General features: G+C 50.4%; 1 protein-coding gene across 2 annotated transcripts in view; it reads right to left on the reverse strand.

The window, feature by feature from the left end:
• Nucleotides 1-6,020: 6,020 nt before the first annotated feature.
• The window catches only part of ARMC5 (armadillo repeat containing 5), a 74,615-nt gene continuing 54,093 nt past the window's right edge, over nucleotides 6,021-26,542 (reverse strand). For both annotated transcript variants that reach the window (XM_073635256.1, XM_073635255.1), the window contains exons 3-7: nucleotides 23,894-24,001; nucleotides 16,759-17,581; nucleotides 15,535-16,103; nucleotides 12,647-12,779; nucleotides 6,021-7,346 (exon numbers count right to left, since the gene is read on the reverse strand). In XM_073635256.1, the coding sequence (XP_073491357.1) occupies nucleotides 6,329-7,346; nucleotides 12,647-12,779; nucleotides 15,535-16,103; nucleotides 16,759-17,581; nucleotides 23,894-24,001 (2,651 nt within the window). In that variant the 3' untranslated portion in view covers nucleotides 6,021-6,328. The remainder of the gene's footprint in view (nucleotides 7,347-12,646; nucleotides 12,780-15,534; nucleotides 16,104-16,758; nucleotides 17,582-23,893; nucleotides 24,002-26,542) is intronic.

Consider the following 26,542-nt stretch of genomic DNA (forward strand, 5'->3'; position numbering starts at 1 on the left):
GCTACATTGGCTTTTCTCCAATCAGCTGGTACCATTCCAGTCAATAGACTGTCAGTAAAAATTAGGAACAACGGTCTGGCAATCACCTAAGTACCCTCGGATGCAAGCCATCTGGTCCCGGTGATTTATTAATGTTAAGTTTCTCAAGTCTAATTTTAATTCCGTCCTCTGTTCATGGAGGTGCTTCCTGTGTTGTGTCATGAGGATAAACACTGCAGTTTTGGTTACTGAAGCCCCCCGATTCACTCGTGAAAACTGAGGAAAAGAATAAATTCAATACCTCTGCCATCTCCCCATCCTTTGTAACCAGATGTCCTTCCTCATTCTTTATGGGGCCAATATGGTCTGTCCTCCCTTTTTTACTGTTTACATACTTAAAGAATTTCTTGGGATTTTTTTTGCTCTCCTCCGCTATGTGTCTTTCATGTTCTATCTTAGCCATCCTAATTGCACCCTTACATTTCTTATTGCATTCTTTATAAATTCTGAATGCTGTGGATGATCCCTCAACCTTGTATTTTTTGAAGGCCTTCTCCTTTGCTTTTATATGCATTTTTACATTGGAGTTAAGCCATCCAGGATGTTTGTTCGCTCTTTTAAATTTATTACCCAATGGGATACATTGGCTAATGCCCTTATTTAATATGCTCTTAAAGCAAACCCATCTCTCCTCCGTATTCTTTGTTCCTAATATTTTATCCCAATTTATGCCTTTTAGCAAGGTTTGTAGTTTAGGGAAGTTGGCTCTTTTGAAATTCAGTGTCTTTGTTTTCCCTTCATGTTTCCTATTTGTGTGATTTATACTGAAACTAATTGACCTGTGATCGCTGTTACCTAAATTGCCCCGTATTTCCACATCTGTGATCAGGTCTGTATTGTTGGTAATCAGTAGATCCAGTAATGTTTTATTTCTAGTTGGTGCGTCTACCATCTGACCCATAAAATTGTCCTGCAAGACATTAAGGAACTGGCGAGCCTTAAATGAATGCGCGGTTCCCTCCGCCCAGTCTATGTCTGGATAATTAAAATCCCCCATTATGATAACACTTCCCATCCTTGCTGCTAATCCAATTTGTGATAGGAGATCTGTCTCCACTTCCTCCCTCAGGTTAGGGGGCCTATAGCATACTCCCAGTATTATTTTCCCCTTAGCTTCATCCCTTTGGAGCTCTACCCATAAGGATTCCACCTCCTCTCTAGCTCCCTCAGTGATGTCATCTCTCACATTCACTTGTACATTATTCTTGATATATAGGCATACCCCTCCCCCTTTTTTACCCTCTCTATCCTTGCGGTATAGGGTATACCCTTGAATGTTTGCCAGCCAATCATGAGAGCTGTTGAACCAGGTCTCTGAAATTCCCACAAAATCCAAATCCTCCTCGTACAACAGTATCTCTAGTTCACCCATCTTGTCCGCCAGGCTCCTGGCATTGGTGAACATGCCACATAGTTTAGACCGGTCGCATATTGTCCTCGTATTGGGTGTTTCAAGATTGCAACTAGGACTTGCTACTATACTCACCTTGTGTTTTTGTGCTTTGGTTAACCTACCACTAATGCCCCCAATACTACCCTCTGGAATATCTTCCGCGCTGGCTATCTCTGTCTCTGGACCCTCCCCCCCATCGCCTAGTTTAAAAACCCCTCTACCTATTTGGCCATCTTCATTCCCAGCAGATCTGCACCCTCCTCATTTAGGTGCAGTCCGTCCCTTCTATAGTACCGGTTACCGACTGAGAAGTCGGCCCAGTCCTCCAGGAACTCAAACCCCTCCTTACTACACCAGCTCTTCAGCCACTTGTTTACTTCCCTAATCTCCCTCTTCCTTTCTGGTGTGGCTCGATGTACCGGTAGTATTCCTGAGAATACTACCTTGGAGGTCCTTTTCCTCAATTTAGCTCCTAAGTCCCTAAAATCGTTCTTTAGGACACTCCATCTGCCTCTGACTTTGTCATTGGTGCCAACGTGCACCATGACAGCCGGGTCTTCCCCAGCCCCTCCCAGTAATCTGTCCACAAGATCCGTGATGTGCCGAACCCGAGCGCCCGGTAGACAACATACTGTTCGGCGCTTCAGGTCTTGGTTACAGATTGCCCTCTCTGTCCTTCTAAGAATTGAGTCCCCTACCACCAGAATCTGTCTTTCCTTTCCCTTTGCTGCCCCCCCCCCCCACTCTCACTGGAGGAGTTCTTCCCCTGGCAGCTAGGAGAGTCCCTCATCTCCAGCAGTGCTGGTCCCTGACTGGTTTCACCAATGTCACTCAATGGAGCGTACTTATTGGGATGCTCCATTCCTGGATCGGCCTCTCTGGCACTTTCCCCTCTACCCCTCCTAACTGTCACCCATCTACTCTTTGCTAGTGCCTGCACCTCTTTGTCTCCACCCGCCTCTGTGCTGGCCCCTGCCGTGTACGTTCCTCGCTCTCCTTTAGTATGGAGGGACTTCTCAGTGCTGACAGTTGCTTCCCCAGATTCAGAACCTGGGCTTCCAGGGAAACAATGTGCTTACGAATGAGAAAAAATATTTACAAAAATGTGAGGGGTCTACTCACTTTTGTGAGGTACTTATGATTGATGTTATATGCTGGGTGTAGCAGTTCTTCTGCCCCCAATTACTTTGCATTTGGTGGCTATACCCCTCATCTTATCCCTCTCTGGGTGCTCTACCCCAAATCCTACACCTCTCTGGGCACTATACACCCCTCCTAACTCTCCCTGGACGCTATAACCACCCCCTACCCCTCTCTGGGCACTCTACCCCAACTTCTACCCCTCTGGGCACAATACCCCCCTCCTATCCCTCTCTGGGCACTCTACCCCAAATCCTACCCGTCTCAGGGCACTCAACCCCAAAACCTACCCGACTCTGGGCACTCAACCCCTCAGTGGGCACTCTACCCCTCCTTGGGCTCTATTCCCTACTTCCTACCCCTCTCTGGGCACTATGCCGCTCACCCTATCCCTCCCTGGGCACTATACCCTCAACCTAGCCTTCCCTGGGCGCTATACCCCTCACCCTAGCCCTCCCTGGGCGCTATACCCCTTATCCTATCCCTCTCTGGGCACTCAACCCCAAATCTTACCAGTCTCTGGGCACTCAACCCCTCTCTGGGTGCTATACCCCTCCTCCTACCCCTCCCTGGGCACTATGCCCCTCACCCTATCCCTCCCTGAGCGCTATGCCCTCACCCTAGCCCTCCCTGAGCGCTATACCGCTCACCCTAGCCCTCGCTGGGTGCTATACCCCTCACTCTAGCCCTCCCTGGGTGCTATACCCCTCATCCTTTCCCTCTCTGGGCACTCAACCCCAAATCCTACCAGTCTCTGTGCACTCTACCCCTCACCCCATCGCACCCTGGGTGCTACACCCCTCATCCTATCCCACTCTGGGCACTGTACCCCTTTATCCTATCCGGGTGCTCTACCCCTCATCCTATTCCTTTCAATGTCATAACATACTGCAATATTTTTCTTGCGCAGTTTCCTTTTCCCTGGACCCCTTTGTCTACATGCCTTCATTCTCCAGATACAGTGGAAAAAGAATATGACCTTTTCCCCCACATCTTTCCTTCTCTTAGGTGCTGAATTTTCATCTATACAATGCCAATTACAATACCTTACCACTTCTATTGGTTTTCTCTCATTTTAAGCATTTTTTTCTGTCAGGACTCCCAGTCTTAGTGCTTCTTGTATTGGCCTATGCTAATGGTCTAAGCCCTCTACGTTCTCTCTTTGTACAGCATATGAGTAGATTGCCAACACCATATAAATGCAGAATGACGACAAACCAGTTAGTTGCTACACGTTTATTTTACACCCAATATGGGTTGCTCAGCATTGGATTGTGGACTTGGTCCAAAGAACAGCACACTCAGAGGTAGGGACTATGCTCTGAATTGGATCATGGACAGGGTCAGGAGAATATGGGCACTCGGAGGTAGGGATTATGCTCTGAATTGGATCATGGACAGGGTCAGGAGAATATGGGCACTCGGAGGTAGGGACTATGCTCTGAATTGGATCATGGACAGGGTCAGGAGAATGTGAGCACTCGGATGTAGGGACTATGCTTTGAACTGGATCATGGATGGGGTCAGGAGAATATGGGCACTCGGAGGTAGGGACTATGCTCTGAATTGGATCATGGACAGGGTCAGGAGAATATGGGCACTCGGAGGTAGGGATTATGCTCTGAATTGGATCATGGATGGGGTCAGGAGAATATGGGCACTCGGAGGTAGGGACTATGCTCTGAATTGGATCATGGACAGGGTCAGGAGAATGTGAGCACTCGGATGTAGGGACTATGCTTTGAACTGGATCATGGATGGGGTCAGGAGAATATGGGCACTCGGAGGTAGGGACTATGCTCTGAATTGGATCATGGACAGGGTCAGGAGAATATGGGCACTCGGAGGTAGGGACTATGCTCTGAATTGGATAATGGACAGGGTCAGGAGAATATGGGCACTCGGAGGTAGGGATTATGCTCTGAATTGGATCATGGATGGGGTCAGGAGAATATGGGCACTCGGAGGTAGGGACTATGCTCTGAATTGGATCATGGACAGGGTCAGGAGAATGTGAGCACTCGGATGTAGGGACTATGCTTTGAACTGGATCATGGATGGGGTCAGGAGAATATGGGCACTCGGAGGTAGGGACTATGCTCTGAATTGGATCATGGACAGGGTCAGGAGAATATGGGCACTCGGAGGTAGGGACTATGCTCTGAATTGGATAATGGACAGGGTCAGGAGAATATGGGCACTCGGAGGTAGGGACTATGCTCTGAATTGGATCATGGACATGGTCAGGAGAATATGGGCACTCGGAGGTAGGGACTATGCTCTGAACTGGATCATGGACAGGGTCAGGAGAATATGGGCACTCGGAGGTAGGGACTATGCTCTGAATTGGATCATGGACAGGGTCAGGAGAATATGGGCACTCGGAGGTAGGGACTATGCTCTGAATTGGATAATGGACAGGGTCAGGAGAATGTGAGCACTCGGAGGTAGGGATTATGCTCTGAATTGGATCATGGACAGGGTCAGGAGAATATGGGCACTCGGAGGTAGGGACTATGCTCTGAATTGGATCATGGACAGGGTCAGGAGAATGTGAGCACTCGGATGTAGGGACTATGCTTTGAACTGGATCATGGATGGGGTCAGGAGAATATGGGCACTCGGAGGTAGGGACTATGCTCTGAATTGGATCATGGACAGGGTCAGGAGAATATGGGCACTCGGAGGTAGGGACTATGCTCTGAATTGGATCATGGACATGGTCAGGAGAATATGGGCACTCGGAGGTAGGGACTATGCTCTGAACTGGATCATGGACAGGGTCAGGAGAATATGGGCACTCGGAGGTAGGGACTATGCTCTGAACTGGATCATGGACAGGGTCAGGAGAATATGGGCACTCGGAGGTAGGGACTATGCTCTGAACTGGATCATGGACAGGGTCAGGAGAATGTGAGCACTCGGAGGTAGGGACTATGCTCTGAATTGGATCATGGACAGGGTCAGGAGAATGTGAGCACTCGGATGTAGGGACTATGCTTTGAACTGGATCATGGACAGGGTCAGGAGAATATGGGCACTCGGAGGTAGGGACTATGCTCTGAATTGGATCATGGACAGGGTCAGGAGAATATGGGCACTCGGAGGTAGGGACTATGCTCTGAATTGGATCATGGACATGGTCAGGAGAATATGGGCACTCGGAGGTAGGGACTATGCTCTGAACTGGATCATGGACAGGGTCAGGAGAATATGGGCACTCGGAGGTAGGGACTATGCTCTGAACTGGATCATGGACAGGGTCAGGAGAATATGGGCACTCGGAGGTAGGGACTATGCTCTGAACTGGATCATGGACAGGGTCAGGAGAATGTGAGCACTCGGAGGTAGGGACTATGCTCTGAATTGGATCATGGACAGGGTCAGGAGAATGTGAGCACTTGCAGGGTAAGGATGTCGGCAAGTTTTTCCCGCTTTTTGGAACCGAATCCGAAGGTACCAAAACTGGTTAATTTAGTTCTAGAGGCCACCCTGCTTTTAATGAAGGCAATGGTTGTCTTCTCTACTTTGTAGACTAGCATTTATAAAATATTATACATGTTTATTAATGATTATGGTGCACAATTTTTGCCTAGATGGAAGCGAGAGGAAACGTATCTGTCATTACTGGTTACTGAAGTATTGTCTGACTGAGGGATGTAAGGAAGGAGGGGGCATGTGTATTCCAAGAATTGCAGCTTGAATGTGGCTGATCTATGGGATTTGAGAAGGCACAGAGTGCATACAGTGCATGGTTCAGTCTCTTCTTTGAAGTACATCCTCCAAATGTCGGGTCAGCTTCTGCTTGTCCTGTGCCTGTTCACATAACTGAAAAAGGGTACGTGCCCGTCTCTGAGGTGGGTGCAGTCTTTTCAGAAGGTACATACAACAATCTCTTCTGAGCTGGGCACACTCGTGCATCTCTGCAAAGTTATAAACTGAGGGCAGGCGGTCCAGAGTCAGCAGAGAGTCTCGCACTAGGTTTTCCAGCACGCACTGTAGACCAGGTAAGAGAAATTGTCCAGCTGCAGCCAATGTGGAAGACAGAGGTGACTGGACCAGCTCCTGTTCTGGTTCCAGCTGCTGCAAGCTCTTCAAAGTAGGACACAATGAGTCTTGGGAGCAGCCATGAAGGTAATGTAGCAATGGTAGGAAAGCACTGACTGGAATCTCTCGAACACGTACCTCACATTGCTGGGACTCGGCATAACCACCTTGTAGCATAGCATGAAATACATCTGAGCTTTTACAAATCAAGTCCCGGCTACCTTCCAGTCGTTCACCCCCATCAAGTACAAAAACAATATCCCCTTGACCCTGAGAAAAGAGCTTCAGGTAACAGCAAGTGAAGGAAGTTGGTGAAGAGCTTTTAGGAGGTGCTGGTGAATCCTGGGGTGTCAATATAGAGGACGGGCATTCCAAAGCCTGGGGTGTCGATATAGAGGACCGCCTTTCCAAAGCCTTAGGGGTCAGTAAAGAGGACCGGCATTCTGAAGTCTGTGGTATCAATATAGGGGACTGACATGCCGAAGCCTGCGGGGTCGGTAAAGAGGACCTGCGTTCTGAAGTCTGAGGTGTCAATATAGGGGACCGACATGCCGAAGCCTGTTGGGTTGGTAAAGAGGACCGGCGTTCTGAAGTCTGAGGTGTCAATATGGAGGACAGGCATTCTGAAGCATGGAAATAGTATACGGGGTCCACAGAAATCATTAATGACTCCAACACAAGACGAATGGCTCCATCTAGAAGGTTCTGTCGGTGTGGAGAATCTTTCCTACAACAGACATACAACATAAGAAAAGATAGCAGCCTTAGTTCAGTATGTAAGGAAGGCCAGTGACCTCATACATCTCCAGTGATTCACAGTATGAATATTAATACAGATGGGGTATTAGAATGATTCCTTACCTAGCACAGACATATACGGGGGATACAGAATGACCCCTTACCTAAAGTATCTCACAAAAGTGAGTACACCCCTCACAATTTTGTAAATATTTTCTTTAGGGCTGCAACTAACGATTATTTTCATAATCGATTAATCAGCCGATTATTTTTTCGATTAATCGGATAAAATCATTAAAAAAAAAATCGTAATGTGTCATTTTTTTCTATTCCTCCCGGGGACACCAATGATGGGGCTCTATTCCTCCCGGGGACACCAATGACGGGGCGCTATTCGTCCCGGGGACACCAATGACGGGGCGCTTTTCCTCCCGGGGACACCAATGACGGGGCACTATCCCCCCACCCCTCCCAGGAACACCAATGAGGCACTATCCCCCCCCCCTTCCCAGGAATGCCAATGAGGCACTATTCCCCTCCCTTCCCAGGAACACCAATGAGGCACTATGTCTATTCCCCTCCCTCCCAGGAACACCAATGATGAGGCATCCCCCCCCCCTCCCTCCCCAGTAATACTGTTAGGATGGTGCCCGGTCATAAAAATGTGCTGTTTTTACTGTGTTATTATTAGCTGCTACCTTTCACTATGAATGTGCAGCTCGGCTCTCCTCGCTTCTTGCCCTCGCCTCTCTGTTCCCTCGAGGCAGCGGGCAGGGCTGAGATCAGTGTGGATGATGTCTGCAAAGAGGAGGAGGGGGGAGAGGTGCGCCGCGGACGTGCCTGGTCACAAACGGCGGCGCCGAGGACACAGGAGGGAGGATTTTTTCTCTGTTCCCTCGAGGCAGCGGGCGGGGCTGAGAAGATCAGGGGGGGTGACGTCAGCGAGGAGGAGGAGAGGCGCGTCGTGGACGTGCGGCGGCGCAGACGTGCCTGGTCACAAATGGCGGCGCCGAGGACACAGGGAGGGAGGATTTAAAAACGGAAGGACAGAAGGAAGGTGCGGACCAACTAATCGATAATGAAAATCGTTGACAACGATTTTCATTATCGATTATTATCGATAATATCGATTAATCGTTTCAGCCCTAATTTTCTTCTATCTTTTCATGTGACAACACTGAAGAAATGACACTTGTCTACAATGTAAAGTAGTGAGTGTACAGCTTGTATAACAGTGTAAATTTACTGTCCCCTCAAAATTACAGACCAGTTAGCCTAACATCAATAGTATGTAAACTCTTGGAGGGGATGATAAGGGACTATATACAAGATTTTAGTAATAAGAACGGTATCATTAGCAGTAATCAGCATGGATTCATGAAGAATTGTTCTTGCCAAACCAATCTATTAACCTTCTATGAGGAGGTGAGTTGCCATCTAGATAAAGGAAGGCCCGTAGACGTGGTGTATCTGGATTTTACAAAAGCATTTGACACAGTTCCCCATAAACGTTTACTGTACAAAATAAGGTGCGTTGGCATGGACCATAGGGTGAGTACATGGATTGAAAACTGGCTACAAGGGCGTGTTCAGAGGGTGGTGATAAATGGGGAGTACTCAGAATGGTCAGGGGTGGGTAGTGGGGTCCCCCAGGGTTCTGTGCTGGGACCAATCCTATTTAATTTGTTCATAAACGACCTGGAGGATGGGATAAACAGTTCAATCTCTGTATTTGCAGACGATACTAAGCTAAGCAGGGCAATAACTTCTCCGCAGGATGTGGAAATCTTGCAAAAAGATCTGAACAAATTAATGGGGGAGGGGCGACTACATGGCAAATGAGGTTCAATGTAGAAAAATGTAAAATAATGCATTTGGGTGGCAAAAATCTGAATGCAATCTATAGACTGGGGGGAGAACCTCTGGGGGGATCTAGGATGGAAAAGGACCTGGGGGTCCTAGTAGATGATAGGCTCAGCAATGGCATGCAATGCCAAGCTGCTGCTAACAAAGCAAACAGAATATTGGCATTAAAAGGGGGATCAACTGCAGAGATAAAACGATAATTCTCCCGCTCTACAAGACTCTGGTCCGGCCGCACCTGGAGTATGCTGTCCAGTTCTGGGCACCAGTCCTCAGGAAGGATGTACTGGAAATGGAGCGAGTACAAAGAAGGGCAACAAAGCTAATAAAGGGTCTGGAGGATCTTAGTTATGAGGAAAGGTTGTGAGCTCTGAACTTATTCTCTCTGGAGAAGAGACGCTTGAGAGGGGATATGATTTCATTATATAAATACCGGACTGGTGACCCCACAATATATAAATACCGGACTGGTGACCCCACAATATATAAATACCGGACTGGTGACCCCACAATATATAAATACCGGACTGGTGACCCCACAATATATAAATACCGGACTGGTGACCCCACAATATATAAATACCGGACTGGTGACCCCACAATATATAAATACCGGACTGGTGACCCCACAATATATAAATACCGGACTGGTGACCCCACAATATACAAATACCGGACTGGTGACCCCACAATATACAAATACCGGACTGGTGACCCCACAATATACAAATACCGGACTGGTGACCCCACAATATACAAATACCGGACTGGTGACCCCACAATATACAAATACTGGACTGGTGACCCCACAATATATAAATAACGGACTGGTGACCCCACAATATATAAATACCTGACTGGTGACCCCACAATATATAAATACCGGACTGGTGACCCCACAATATATAAATACCGGACTGGTGACCCCACAATATATAAATACTGTACTGGTGACCCCACAATATATAAATACCGGACTGGTGACCCCACAATATATAAATACCGGACTGGTGACCCCACAATATACAAATACTGGACTGGTGACCCCACAATATATAAATACCGGACTGGTGACCCCACAATATACAAATACCGGACTGGTGACCCCACAATATATAAATACCGGACTGGTGACCCCACAATATACAAATACTGGACTGGTGACCCCACAATATATAAATAACGGACTGGTGACCCCACAATATATAAATACCTGACTGGTGACCCCACAATATATAAATACCGGACTGGTGACCCCACAATATATAAATACCGGACTGGTGACCCCACAATATATAAATACTGTACTGGTGACCCCACAATATATAAATACCGGACTGGTGACCCCACAATATATAAATACCGGACTGGTGACCCCACAATATATAAATACCGGACTGGTGACCCCACAATATACAAATACTGGACTGGTGACCCCACAATATATAAATACCGGACTGGTGACCCCACAATATATAAATAACGGACTGGTGACCCCACAATATACAAATACCGGACTGGTGACCCCACAATACGGAGAAAACTTTTTCGCAGAAGGGAGTTTAACAAGACTCGTGGCCACTCATTAAAATTAGAAGAAAAGAGGTTTAACCTTAAACTACGTAGAGGGTTCTTTACTGTAAGAGCGGCAAGGATGTGGAATTCCCTTCCACAGGCGGTGGTCTCAGCGGGGAGCATTGATAGCTTCAAGAAACTATTAGATAATCACCTGAATGACCGCAATATACAGAGATATATAATGTAATACTGACACATAATCACACACATAGGTTGGACTTGATGGACTTGTGTCTTTTTTCAACCTCACCTACTATGTAAAATAACTCAACACACAGGCATTAATGTCTAAATCGCTGGCAACAAAAGTCAGTACACCCCAATTTCCAGCACTGCCTTAACCCTCTTGGGCATGGAGGTCACCAGAGCTTCACAGGTTGTCACTGGAGTCCTCTTCCCCTCCCCCATGATGACATCACAGAGCTGGTGGATGTTAGAGACCTTGCGCTCCTCCACCTTCCGTTTGAGGATGTCCCACAGATGATCAATAGGGTTTAGGTCTGGAGACATGCTTGGCCAGTCCATCACCTTTACCTTCAGCTTCTTTAGCAAGGCAGTGGTGGTCTTGGAGGTGTGTTTGGGGTGGTTATCATGTTGGAATACTGCCCTGCGGCCCAGTCTCTGAAGGGAGGGGATCATGCTCTGCTTCAGTATGTCACAGTACATGTTGGCATTCATGGTTCCCTCAATGATCTGTAGCCCCCCAGTGCCGGCAGCACTCAGCCCCAGACCATGACACTCCCACCACCATGCTTGACTGTAGACAAGACACACTTGTCTTTGTCCTCCTCACCTGGTTGCCCCCACACACGCTTGTCACCATCTGAACCAAATACGTTTATCTTGGTCTCATCAGACCACAGGACATGGTTCCAGTAATCCATGTCCTTAGTCTGCTTCTCTTCAGTAAACTGTTTGTGGACTTTCTTGTACATCATCTTTAGAAGAGGCTTCCTTCTGGGATGACAGCCATGCAGACCAATATGATGCAGTGTGTGGCGTATGGTCTGAGCACTGACAGGCTGACCCCCCACCCCTACAACCTCTGCAGCAATGCTGGCAGCACTCATACGTCTATTTCCCAAAGACAACCTCTGGATATGACGCTGATCACGTGACCTCAACTTCTTTGGTGGACCATGGCGAGGCCTGTTCTGAGTGGAACCTGTCCTGTTATACCGCTGTATGGTCTTGGCCACCGTGCTGCAGCTCAGTTTCAGGGTCTTGGCAATCTTCTTATAGCCTAGGCCATCTTTATGTAGAGCAACAATTCTTTTTTTATCAGATCCTCAGAGAGTTCTTTGCCATGAGGTGCCATGTTGTACTTCCAGTGACCAGTATGAGAGAGTGAGAGCGATAACACCAAAATTTAACACACCTGCTCCCCATTCACACCTGAGACCTTGTAACACTAACGAGTCACATGACACCGAGGAGGGAAAATGGCTAATTGGGCCCAATTTGGAGATTTTCACTTAGGGGTGTCCTGACTTTTGTTGCCAGCGGTTTAGACATTAATGGCTGTGTGTTGAGTTATTTTGAGGGGACAGCAAATTTACACTGTTATACAAGCTGTACACTCACTACTTTACATTGTAGACAAGTGTCATTTCTTCAGTGTTGTCACATGAAAAGATAGAAGAAAAGATTTACACAAATGTCACTCAGGGGTGTACTTACTTTTGTCACATACTGTAGCACAGACATATACAGGGGGTACAGATGGGGTATATAGGGGTGTATTAATGGAGTCGGAGGTATATTTAGGGAGTATTAGCATTAATTACATAGGACATGTGTGAAGTGATAGGATAATGACTACCAGAGAGTTATGAGGAAATGTCTCACCTATAAATAAACGGCAGGCAGAGGGCGCACTGTTGTCGGTCATTCTGAGGGCCGGACACCAACATGTGACTCACCAGTCCCACCCCAAAGGAGGATGCGGCCTGGATACAGAGATTACGCATCAGAACGTCACCTACAGGACAAAAAAAATACAGAGATCACATGACCTGGAAGGACAGAATACAGAGATCACATGACCTGGAAGGACAGAATACAGAGATCACATGACCTGGAAGGATGGGAAATACAGAGATCAAATGACCTGGAAGGATGGGAAATACAGAGATCACATGACCTGGAAGGATGGGAAATACAGAGATCACATGACCTGGAAGGATGGGAAATACAGAGATCACATGACTTGGAAGGACGGGAAATACAGAGATCACATGACTTGGAAGGACAGAATACAGAGATCACATGACCTGGAAGGACAGAATACAGAGATCACATGACCTGGAAGGACAGAATACAGAGATCACATGACCTGGAAGGACAGAATACAGAGATCACATGACCTGGAAGGACAGAATACAGAGATCACATGACCTGGAAGGATGGGAAATACAGAGATCACATGACCTGGAAGGACAGAATACAGAGATCACATGACCTGGAAGGATGGGAAATACAGAGATCACATGACCTGGAAGGACAGAATACAGAGATCACATGACCTGGAAGGATGGGAAATACAGAGATCATGTGACATTCAGGACAGAAAATCCACAGACACCAATTCCTCCCAGCAATGCTCTCATGTGGTCATCATCCAGGTCTAAGTGGCCTACAGACTTCCTCCATGTCCTTTTACCAGATAAATGACAGGAAGTCAGCTGTGTGCAGAAAAGATCTTCTCTAAATTCCACAATTACAGATCTGCTGAAATGAACCTTATAAAAGCCGCACTCTGAAGGCCTTCGTACAGAAACTCCCCCATCTCTCGTATGATCCAACGTCAGCTCACACTACCATTTCATTCGCCTTATGAAGATTGGATATTTAAATGATGAAAATGATCATATGGTTGGTCACCTTAGGATGTTTCATTTACAAAACCAGTCGAACCCGCGCCGCAGGCCCAGCGAGACAAAACTGCGCCGCAGGCCCCTCTGCGTCCCTTACTACCGAGCCGCCCGGCACTCTGCGTCCCTTACTACCGAGCCGCCCCGGCACTCTGCGTCCCTTACTACCGAGCCGCCCCGGCACTCTGCGTCCCTTACTACCGAGCCGCCCCGGCACTCTGCGTCCCTTACTACCGAGCCGCCCCGGCACTCTGCGTCCCTTACTACCGAGCCGCCCCGGCACTCTGCGTCCCTTACTACCGAGCCGCCCCGGCACTCTGCGTCCCTTACTACCGAGCCGCCCCGGCACTCTGCGTCCCTTACTACCGAGCCGCCCCGGCACTCTGCGTCCCTTACTACCGAGCCGCCCCGGCACTCTGCGTCCCTTACTACCGAGCCGCCCCGGCACTCTGCGTCCCTTACTACCGAGCCGCCCCGGCACTCTGCGTCCCTTACTACCGAGCCGCCCCGGCACTCTGCGTCCCTTACTACCGAGCCGCCCCGGCACTCTGCGTCCCTTACTACCGAGCCGCCCCGGCACTCTGCGTCCCTTACTACCGAGCCGCCCCGGCACTCTGCGTCCCTTACTACCGAGCCGCCCCGGCACTCTGCGTCCCTTACTACCGAGCCGCCCCGGCACTCTGCGCCCCTTACTACCGAGCCGCCCCGGCACTCTGCGTCCCTTACTACCGAGCCGCCCCGGCACTCTGCGTCCCTTACTACCGAGCCGCCCCGGCACTCTGCGTCCCTTACAACCGAGCAGCCCCGGCACTCTGCGTCCCTTACAACCGAGCAGCCCCGGCACTCTGCGTCCCTTACTACCGAGCAGCCCCGGCACTCTGCGTCCCTTACTACCGAGCCGCCCCGCCACTCTGCGTCCCTTACTACCGAGCCGCCCCGCCACTCTGCGTCCCTTACTACCGAGCAGCCCCGGCACTCTGCGTCCCTTACTACCGAGCAGCCCCGGCACTCTGCGTCCCTTACTACCGAGCCCCGGCACTCTGCGTCCCTTACTACCGAGCCCCGGCACTCTGCGTCCCTTACTATCGAGCCCCGGCACATGACCTGGAAGGGCAGAATACAGAGATCACATGACCTGGAAGGACAGAATACAGAGATCACATCCCTGCATCCCTTTAAGCCACAGCCAGTATTCAGCGCAATGAAAATTACATCCAACTTTTCCTGTGGCGCAAAGCGCCACACTTTTTCTTAGCTGTGGGGGCCCAACTTATGATCCTGCACACAGGCCCACTGCTTTCAGAAAATGCCCCTGACCTGAGCTCATCGTGCATCTATTCCAGATGCTTGTATGTGACATCCCAGACATCCCCTACATCACAAACATCCCAGACATCCCAGACATCCCAGACATCACAGACATCACAGACATCACAGGCATCACAGACATCACAGGCATCACAGGCATCACAGGCATCACAGGCATCACAGACATCACAGGCATCACAGGCATCACAGGCATCACAGACATCACAGACATCACAGACATCACAGACATCCCATACATCCCATACATCACAGACATCACAGACATCACAGACATCCCATACATCACAGACATCCCATACATCACAGACATCCCATACATCACAGACATCCCATACATCACAAACATCCCAGACATCACAAACATCCCAGACATCCCAGACATCACAGACATCCCATACATCACAGACAGCCCATACATCACAAACATCACAGACATCCCAGACATCTTATACATCCCAGGCAAGCAGTATTGTTGGCAGGAGGTCAGAAGCCCCCAATTGTTCTTCCTCCCCCATCATTCCTCTCATCTCTTACCAAGTTTTCTGGCTCTTTTGGGGTGTCGGCTCCTCTCCTTCTCATCTCCATCTGGAGACTCCTGAAGAAGCAATCTTGCTCGCAATGTGCAGATGCTGCCGGTCCGGATGAAAGCTTGTAGGCACAACGGGTCACTGGTTAGGCGTTGCAGAATTCGAGCAGCTTGATCTGAGGGGTTGGGGTGGCAGGTGACATAGGTCAGAAGCCCCTTTAAAACTGGAGGTGAGACCAAACAAGAGGAGGAATCTGACAGCTGAGAGAAGCGGGAAAGGAGAAGTAAGATGGGGAACTCGGGCCCATAGACTACTGAAGGTGCAGGAGATGGGGGTCCCTGAAGGGAGGGCGATGCAAAGATTTCTTTTATGGGTGACTGGCAGGACTGATCAGAAGGTGAAGAAAAGCAGAGCTGGTCAGACATTTGTGTCCTCTTCTGAGAGACCTTCTGGCTCCCTTTTCCTGGAGGAGAAAGCATTGTCCTGGTGGGTTCCTCTCTGTTCTCCCGCTCCATGATCGACTCAGGAGGTAGATCGTCCAGACTGGTGATGTAACCTTCTGATAACAGCCAAGATCTGCAAGAAAGAGACAGTCGGGTGAAAAAAGTTCCCTCTCCTCTGCCAGCCGCAGACAACATGCAGGAGGGAAGGAAGTCTGTGGGTGAAATTCGATCGGGCCAGATCTCATGTATACCATAGACAGAGGAAGTCTGGGATCGCTCCGGGTACTGTATACGACTAAGTCTGGGATCACTCCGGGTACTGTATACGTCTAAGTCTGGGATCGCTCCGGGTACTGTATACGGCCAGGTCTGGGATCAGTCCGGGTACTGTATACGGCCAGGTCTGGGATCAGTCCGGGTACTGTATACGGCCAGGTCTGGGATCAGTCCGGGTACTGTATACGGCCAGGTCTGGGATCAGTCCGGGTACTGTATACGGCTAGGTCTGGGATCGCTCCGGGTACTGTATACGGCCAGGTCTGGGATCCTCACAATCTCAGGTCACACTTAGTGCTGTGACCACAGCTCTGAACCTGGAAAGCTCTCTGCAGCCAACATAACCCAATGTAGAGCCTTAAGAGCACATTCCAGGCTGGTCCCACAATGTCCAGTGGGGTCCGGCACTCCAAAGTCCAGCTAGATGGGGGTCTTTTATAGCAGACCCCCCCCCCCCCTCAATCTGTATAAATCCCAGCAATCTACAAGAAGACATATGGGGGGGATCCTACCTTAGGCTCTCCTCGGATGATCCTCCTTGTTCTCTCTTTTTTCTTGTCTCTTGTGGAAAGTCATAAGAAGTAGATCCTTCCTCCTCCGCCTCCTCTTCATCGAGGGCTTCCATCGGGGTCTTCACACATCGCCTTTCTTCAGCAGCCCACATACATTCCTCTAATCGTTCAGCTAACACAAGTGTCAGGCCACTAGAGACTAGGAAAGACAGAGCGGCGTTGTCATAGCAATAATAAAGAAATGCCACTATAATTCGATAGTGAACAGATCGATACTGGAAGCTGCGCAGTAATTCCAAGAGAAGTTCCAGGCCGCCATGTTCTCGCACCCGAACACGGTTCACTGCTTCCCGGCAACAAAAGCACAGAGCTTTGACCACGGGGAGGCAGCGGGTTGGTGATTGCTGGACAGCTGTGGCTTCTGTGATCAGCAGTTTAATGAGCCCTGCATTGCCCAGAATTGGCCTCAATGCTCCCTGGATACAAAGATTACACAAAGTCCCAAACGCAGCCTGACGTACGGCCGTCTTCCCTTGCTCTTCACTGGCCAATGTCATCAAGGTTGGCACAGCCGGATTTAGGGCTGCTGCGCATTCCAAAGAGCATGCGCGGCTCAGCTCACAGACGGCACGAACGGCTTCACAAACCACATCAGAGTTCGGAGAGGTCAGCATCTGAACACACGGGGCCAGACCTCCCTGCTGGCAGATGGACAGTCTGTGTGCTGGAGAATCACCCAGAATACGTAAAGCCCGCAGACAGCTCTGCAAACATCCCACATCCTGAGAATTCTGCAAGATCTGCACCAAGGACGACACCGCACCTACAGGAGAAGAACGAGAAGAACGAGAGGGATGAGAAGAACGAGAAGAACGAGAGGGATGAGAAGAACGAGAGGGATGAGAAGAACGAGAAGAACGAGAGGGATGAGAAGAACGAGAGGGATGAGAAGAACGAGAGGGATGAGAAGAACGAGAGGGATGAGAAGAACGAGAGGGATGAGAAGAACGAGAGGGATGAGAAGAACGAGAGGGATGAGAAGAACGAGAAGAACGAGAAGAAAGAGAGGGATGAGAAGAACGAGAAGAACGAGAGGGATGAGAAGAACGAGAAGAACGAGAGGGATGAGAAGAACGAGAAGAACGAGAGGGATGAGAAGAACGAGAAGAACGAGAGGGATGAGAAGAACGAGAAGAACGAGAGGGATGAGAAGAACGAGAAGAACGAGAAGAACGAGAAGAACGAGAAGAACGAGAAGAACGAGAAGAACGAGAGGGATGAGAAGAACGAGAAGAACGAGAGGGATGAGAAGAACGAGAAGAACGAGAGGGATGAGAAGAACGAGAAGAACGAGAGGGATGAGAAGAACGAGAAGAACGAGAGGGATGAGAAGAACGAGAAGAACGAGAGGGATGAGAAGAACGAGAAGAACGAGAGGGATGAGAAGAACGAGAAGAACGAGAGGGATGAGAAGAACGAGAAGAACGAGAGGGATGAGAAGAACGAGAAGAACGAGAGGGATGAGAAGAACGAGAAGAACGAGAGGGATGAGAAGAACGAGAAGAACGAGAGGGATGAGAAGAACGAGAGGGATGAGAAGAACGAGAAGAACGAGAGGGATGAGAAGAACGAGAAGAACGAGAGGGATGAGAAGAACGAGAAGAACCAGAGGGATGAGAGGAACGAGAGGAACGAGAAGAACGAGAAGAACGAGAAGAACGAGAAGAACGAGAGGAACGAGAGGAACGAGAGGAACGAGAAGGACGAGAGGAATGAGAAGGACGAGAGGAACGAACGAGAGGAACGAGAAGAACCAGAAGAACCAGAAGAACCAGAGGGATGAGAAGAACGAGAGGAACGAGAAGAACGAGAGGAACGAGAAGAACGAGAGGAACAAGAAGAACGAGAAGAACGAGAAGAACCAGAGGGATGAGAAGAACGAGAGGAACGAGAGGAACGAGAGGAACGAGAAGAACGAGAAGAACGAGAAGAACGAGAGGAACGAGAAGAACGAGAGGAACGAGAAGAACGAGAGGAACGAGAAGAACGAGAGGAACGAGAAGAACGAGAAGAACGAGAAGAACGAGAAGAACGAGAGGAACGAGAAGAACGAGAGGAACGAGAAGAACGAGAGGAACGAGAGGAACGAGAAGAACGAGAGGAATGAGAAGGACGAGAGGAACGAACGAGAGGAACGAGAAGAACGAGAAGAACCAGAAGAACCAGAGGAACGAGAAGAACGAGAGGAACGAGAAGAACGAGAGGAACGAGAAGAACGAGAGGAACAAGAAGAACGAGAGGAACAAGAAGAACGAGAGGAACAAGAAGAACGAGAGGAACGAGAAGGACGAGAGGAACGAACGAGAGGAACGAACGAGAGGAACGAACGAGAGGAACGAACGAGAAGAACGAGAAGAACGAGAAGAACCAGAGGGATGAGAAGAACCAGAGGGATGAGAAGAACCAGAGGGATGAGAAGAACCAGAGGAACGAGAAGAACGAGAAGAACGAGAGGAACGAGAGGAACGAGAAGAACGAGAGGAACGAGAAGAACGAGAGGAACGAGAAGAACGAGAGGAACGAACGAGAGGAACGAGAAGAACCAGAGGGACGAGAAGAACCAGAGGGACGAGAAGAACCAAAGGAACGAGAAGAACCAGAGGAACGAGAAGAACCAGAGGAACGAGAAGAACCAGAGGAACGAGAAGAACCAGAGGAACGAGAAGAACCAGAGGGACGAGAAGAACCAGAGGGACGAGAAGAACCAGAGGAACGAGAAGAACCAGAGGAACGAGAAGAACCAGAGGAACGAGAAGAATGAGAAGAACGAGAGGAACGAGAAGAACGAGAGGAACGAGAGGAACGAGAGGAACGAGAGGGACAAGAGGAACGAACGAGAGGAACGAGAGGGACAAGAGGAACGAACGAGAGGGACGAGAAGAACCAGAGGGACGAGAAGAACCAGAGGGACGAGAAGAACCAGAGGGACGAGAAGAACCAGAGGGACGAGAAGAACCAGAGGGACGAGAAGAACCAGAGGGACGAGAAGAACCAGAGGAACGAGAAGAACCAGAGGAACGAGAAGAACCAGAGGAACGAGAAGAACCAGAGGAACGAGAAGAACCAGAGGGACGAGAAGAACCAGAGGGACGAGAAGAACCAGAGGGACGAGAGGGATGAGAAGAACGAGAAGAACGAGAGGAACAAGAGGAACAAGAGGAATGAGAAGAACCAGAAGAACCAAAGGGATGAGAAGAACCAGAGGGATGAGAAGAACCAGAGGGATGAGAAGAACCAGAGGGATGAGAAGAACGAGAGGAACGAGAAGAACCAGAGGGATGAGAAGAACGAGAAGAACGAGAAGAACGAGAGGAACGAGAAGAACCAGAGGGATGAGAAGAACGAGAGGAACGAGAAGAACCAGAGGGATGAGAAGAACGAGAAGAACGAGAGGAACGAGAAGAACGAGAAGAACGAGAAGAACGAGAGGAACGAGAAGAACGAGAAGAACAAGGGGGATCAGCACAAAGTGCATTCTAGTGAAATAAGACACAATCACCGAATGTCTGCAGAATTCCCAATGGTCAGCTAGAAGTCTAATAAAGAGTAAGATTCACACATGCCGACCTGAACGGACGCTCCATGCACCTCTATGGAGAGACGGATGTCAGCGGTGACATGTCCACTAGTATCCAATCTGATCTGCCCTACCTTCCATCTGTCTGGAGGGTCGGATAAAAACAGACAGGCGGATCCCTTTTCATCCGATCGCCCCATAGAGGAGAGCGGGGCTCTGACAGGTCCATCTCTGCATGGTGAGTGGAGATGGGCCTGTCATATGCCGACTCAGCGGAAATCAGCAGATCGATCCCCACTGAGCAAGCGGAGTCCATCAAAACGGACATCAATGTGTGAAAGAGCCCCAAATCCTGCACTATCACCAATCATTTCTCTGAGGGCGATAACCAGCGTCTCCCGCGTGTGGGGGTTCCCCCGCCTCTCCCCGTGTCTCCCTCAGCGTCTGGGGGTTCCCCCGCGTCTCCCTCAGCGTCTGGGGATTACCCCTGCGTCTGGGGGTTCCCCCTGTGCCTCCCTCCGCGTCTGGGGGGGTCTCCCGTGTCTGTGGGTTACCCTGCGTCTCCCCCCGCCGCCTCCGAGTTCTCCCGCCTCTCCTCCTGCGTCTGGGGGTTCCCCCCTGCACCTCCCTCATGCGCCTGGGGGTTCCTCCGCCGTCTCCGGGTTCCCCCCTGCGCCTCCCTCATGCGCCTGGGGGTTCCCCCGCATCTCCCTCCGCGTCTGGGGGTTCCCCCCGCATCTCCCTCCGCGTCGGGGGGGTCTCCCGCGTCTCCCTCCGCGTCGGGGGGTGTGTCTCCCGCGTCTCCCTCCGCGTCGGGGGGTGTGTCTCCCGCGTCTCCCTCCGCGTCGGGGGGGTTTCCGCGTCTCCCTCCGCGTCGGGGGGGGGGGGTTTCCGCGTCTCCCTCCGCGTCAGGGGGGGTCTCCCGCGTCTCCCTCCGCGTCAGGGGGGGGTCTCCCTCCGCGCCGGGGGGGGTCTCCCGCGTCTCCCTCCGCGCCGGGGGGGTCTCCCGCGTCTCCCTCCGCGTCGGGGGGGGGTCTCCCGCGTCTCCCTCCGCGTCGGGGGGGGTCTCCCGCGTCTCCCTCCGTGTCGGGGGGGGGTCTCCCGCGTCTCCCTCCGCGTCGGGGGGGGGGGTCTCCCGCGTCTCCCTCCGTGTCGGGGGGGTCTCCCGCGTCTCCCTCCGCGTCGGGGGGGTCTCCCGCGTCTCCCTCCGCGTCGGGGGGGGGGTCTCCCTCCGCGTCGGGGGGGGGTCTCCCTCCGCGTCGGGGGGGTGTCTCCCTCCGCGTCGGGGGGGGGGTCTCCCGCGTCTCCCTCCGCGTCGGGGGGGGGCCTCCCTCCGCGTCGGGGGGGTGTGTCCCGCGTCTCCCTCTGTGTCGGGGGGGCGTCTCCCTCCGCGTCTGGGGGGGGTGGGGTGGGGTGTGTCCCGCCTCTGGGGGTCTCCCGTCGTCTCCGGGTTCCCCTGCCTCTCCCCCCCGCGTCTCCGGGTTCCCCTGCCTCTCCCCCCCCGCGTCTCCGGGCTCCCCTGCCTCTCCCCCCCGCGTCTCCGGGTTCCCCTGCCTCTCCCCCCCCCGCGTCTCCGGGTTCCCCTGCCTCTCCCCCCCCCGCGTCTCCGGGTTCCCCTGCCTCTCCCCCCCGCGTCTCCGGGTTCCCCCACGTCTGGGGGTTTGTCTTTTCCGCAATCATCAATTAATCATAAATGATTGGATGATTGTTTTTTTTGATTGTGGATTGCTGAAAACACACAGAACACCAGATTACAGACATGGGGGTAGCTCAGAGTTTACCCTTTTATACACATTTAGACCCAGGACAGAAGGCACCCCCTGACAAGGTTTAGGGGTCACATGCTTCAGTCTTTATTTCCTCTCCGATAGGCTACCAATGATGGCATAGCCAGATTTAAATAGAAGAAATGTGTTAGTTGTGTGCTGCCACCTAGTGATAAAAGAAAGCAGTATGGCTGCTGCCATCACCAATTGTGTTCCCACATCTAAATAAGATAAAACAATAAATATGTGATAGCGCTTCCCAAATACATTAAATATAGACTAAGAAACCTTTAGTGAATTAAGATGAGAATAAAGACATAACATAATGAATAAAGTGCTGAGGCAAAACACAGTTTTTTGCCAACAAAAATATTTTGATGCATAAAAAAGGATAAGAGTAAGGAAAAGGAGGTGGAGCTTGGCGGCGGCCTTGCTGAATTTGATCAATGTGAGTGCATTATATGAAGCTGGGATCGTCCAGGTACTGCACTATTGGAGGCGGTTCTCTTTCTTCCTTCATATGTTTCCTATGAGCCGCTTGTGATCTATTCAATTACATGGAGCCCCTCTAGGAGGGGAATCCGATCGCCTTAAAGGAACCTGAGCATCACAATTTGGTTCTCTCTCTGCATTAGTGGCCCTTCGAGGGTCTAGAATGGAGGAGAACATGCACTTCACCTGGTGAACGGAGCACAGATGGGGAAATCAGCCAATCACTGAGGTTTATTTGTGAAGCACCTTATTCAATAGAGAATTTTGTATTGAAGATCAGAGACATTCATTATATTTTCACAAATTATGAGAAGAATTTTCATTTCAGCTGAAGTTATTTGGACTTTTCTTACATTTATCCTTTTTTTATGCATCAAAATATTCTTTGTCAGGTCACCTTGAGGCCAGGTGACAGATGCACACCGTAGGGATCAGGAGTGCACCGCAAGGTAGTGGTCCCTGCGGCTGACTGCTGCGGATGGGAGTCCGGGTGGTAAGGAAGGCAGAGTCGCTGGAACACCAACATGGATCCCACCGGGGTTAGAGCCTAGGATTCCCTGGGGCACGGAGTCTAAGAGTCAGCAGGTGTTCACCAGAGCCTCTAGTGGTGAGGATGGACTGGGCTGCAACTGGCTCCAGGTCGCGACCCCCAGCTCACACCCACAGTAGGCAACAGGAGGATAGGGATAGTAAGGGAATAAGCCAAGGTCGAGGCCACAAGCAGACAAGGACAACAGAGTTCATGCCAAAGTTCAGGGTCACAAGGAAAGTCGGGGACACGCCAAGGTTCAGGGTCACAAGGAAAGTCGGGGACATACCAAAAGGTCAGGGTCACTAGCAGACAGGAATAGTTGAGAACTCAAGGTCGGTAACAGAAACAAACACAGAGCACACGGCAAGCAGGAAACAGGAAGCCAAAAACACACAAAGGTTGATCAGCAGGGCTGGCCTGCAGTGCAGAGGTTAATATAGAGTTCTCTGATAGGATCTGGGGTGGGGCCATGCTTAGAGGAGAGATTATAAGCAGTCAGGTGAGAGTCAGCTGGTCTCTAGAGATGAACACATGGAGACAGGTAAGCTGACAGACAAAACGCTAACGCATAACCATAACATTCTTGTTTGGCAAAAAAACTTGTGTGTTTTCATCAGCACTTTATTCATTATGTTATGTGATGTGTCTTTATTCTCACCTTAATTCACTGAAGGTTTTCTAGTCTATATTTCATTTATTTGGGCAGCGCTATCACATATTTATTGTTTTATCACAGCCAGATTCTGCCGCTCCCCACAATCAGCTCACCGGATTCATGAATGATCTGGTTGTTTTGGAAGTCCACAGCCAGGTTCCCGAGAGCCCGGCATACTCGGTTCCATATGGAATCAATGCAAATCGACTTCAGAATAGAAACTGCAAGAAAAAAAAAAAAAAAAGGGTCATCCTTTATCACATCATATGATAAGACATTCCATCACCTAGCTGGCCTATAGCAGAGCACCAGGGGAAGCTGGCCTATAGAAGAGCACCAAGGGAAGCTGGCCTATAGCAGAGCACCAAGGGAAGCTGGCCTATAGCAGAGCACCAAGGGAAGCTGGCCTATAGCAGAGCACCAAGGGAAGCTGGCCTATAGCAGAGCACCAAGGGAAGCTGGCCTATAGCAGAGCACCAAGGGAAGCTGGCCTATAGCAGAGCACCAAGGGAAGCTGGCCTATAGCAGAGCACCAAGGGAAGCTGGCCTATAGCAGAGCACCAAGGGAAGCTGGCCTATAGCAGAGCACCAAGGGAAGCTGGCCTATAGCAGAGCACCAGGGGAAGCTGGCCTATAGCAGAGCACCAGGGGAAGCTGGCCTATAGCAGAGCACCAGGGGAAGCTGGCCTATAGCAGAGCACCAGGGGAAGCTGGCCTATAGCAGAGCACCAAGGGAAGCTGGCCTATAGAAGAGCACCAAGGGAAGCTGGCCTATAGCAGAGCACCAAGGGAAGCTGGCCTATAGCAGAGCACCAAGGGAAGCTGGCCTATAGCAGAGCACCAAGGGAAGCTGGCCTATAGCAGAGCACCAAGGGAAGCTGGCCTATAGCAGAGCACCAAGGGAAGCTGGCCTATAGCAGAGCACCAGGGGAAGCTGGCCTATAGCAGAGCACCAAGGGAAGCTGGCCTATAGCAGAGCACCAAGGGAAGCTGGCCTATAGAAGAGCACCAAGGGAAGCTGGCCTATAGCAGAGCACCAAGGGAAGCTGGCCTATAGCAGAGCACCAAGGGAAGCTGGCCTATAGCAGAGCACCAAGGGAAGCTGGCCTATAGCAGAGCACCAGGGGAAGCTGGCCTATAGCAGAGCACCAAGGGAAGCTGGCCTATAGCAGAGCACCAAGGGAAGCTGGCCTATAGAAGAGCACCAAGGGAAGCTGGCCTATAGCAGAGCACCAAGGGAAGCTGGCCTATAGCAGAGCACCAAGGGAAGCTGGTCTATAGAAGAGCACCAAGGAAAGCTGGCCTATAGAAGAGCACCAAGGGAAGCTGGCCTATAGCAGAGCACCAAGGGAAGCTGGCCTATAGCAGAGCACCAAGGGAAGCTGGCCTATAGCAGAGCACCAGGGGAAGCTGGCCTATAGCAGAGCACCAAGAGAAGCTGGCCTATAGCAGAGCACCAAGAGAAGCTGGCCTATAGCAGAGCACCAAGAGAAGCTGGCCTATAGAAGAGCACCAAGGGAAGCTGGCCTATAGAAGAGCACCAAGGGAAGCTGGCCTATAGAAGAGCACCAAGGGAAGCTGGCCTATAGCAGAGCACCAAGGGAAGCTGGCCTATAGCAGAGCACCAAGAGAAGCTGGCCTATAGAAGAGCACCAAGGGAAGCTGGCCTAGAGAAGAGCACCAAGGGAAGCTGGCCTATAGAAGAGCACCAAGGGAAGCTGGCCTATAGAAGAGCACCAAGGGAAGCTGGCCTATAGCAGAGCACCAAGGGAAGCTGGCCTATAGCAGAGCACCAAGAGAAGCTGGCCTATAGCAGAGCACCAAGAGAAGCTGGCCTATAGCAGAGCACCAAGGGAAGCTGGCCTATCCCATTCACCAAAGCCACCAATGGAAGGAGATCCTTGCCAGGCCCATTACATGTGGAAACCCCAAAATTCCAGATGCTGGCTTCCTCCTGTACATTGAGTATTATTCATTTTTGTTGGGATGAAAAATAAAACTAAAATATAATTTTTTTGAAAAGTAAAATGTTGAAAATTAATCTAAATCATTCTTATATCACACGGGAAGTTTCTGGCTCCATTTCATGTTTCCACTTCTTGGCAAAGCTTGGTTTACAGAGCTCAATAACTCAAGCTGATGTTCACACACACGTGAACAAGACAGAGCTTTGACTCCACCCTTCCGGCACAGCTCCAGATAAGGGTTCAAATAAGAGACAGATGGTCCAAAAGGAGACAACTGCTGTGCAGACCACACTACTCTACCAACCTCTTCCATAGCAAATACCCCAAAAGGAGTTTAAGGACAAGTTCACCTTTGGAACATGTTCCAACTCCACCACCTATTTTTTTACCTGAAAAAAGATGTGCATTTATTATTTTTTTTACAAAAAGGTGAACTTATCCTAGAAAAGGTCCGGCCTCTGGACTGTACTTTGTCATGATAGTACAGAGACGGCCATTGCCAGCCTTCTGAACATACAAGTTGGCAGTATCTGGCTTCAGACCCAGACCAAGCATGCTGTAAATGGGTGTCAGAAGACAGAGGCATCGCCATGACAGCCAGGGAAGTAGGAGGAGCTTAGCAATGGCCGCCTCCATTGTCTTCTCATTACAGATTCCTTATAAAGACCCTTCAAGGTGGATCTATATAATCCTCCTCTTCTCAGGCCAAGAATGTCCAGGAATGCTGGCCTATCCTTAGCTAAGAGACTTGTAGACCAGAAGAACATCAAGAATAGACAAAGACCTCTCACCGAC

Source organism: Aquarana catesbeiana, linkage group LG06, assembly GCF_042186555.1.
Source record: "Aquarana catesbeiana isolate 2022-GZ linkage group LG06, ASM4218655v1, whole genome shotgun sequence".
Classification (NCBI taxonomy): domain Eukaryota; kingdom Metazoa; phylum Chordata; class Amphibia; order Anura; family Ranidae; genus Aquarana; species Aquarana catesbeiana.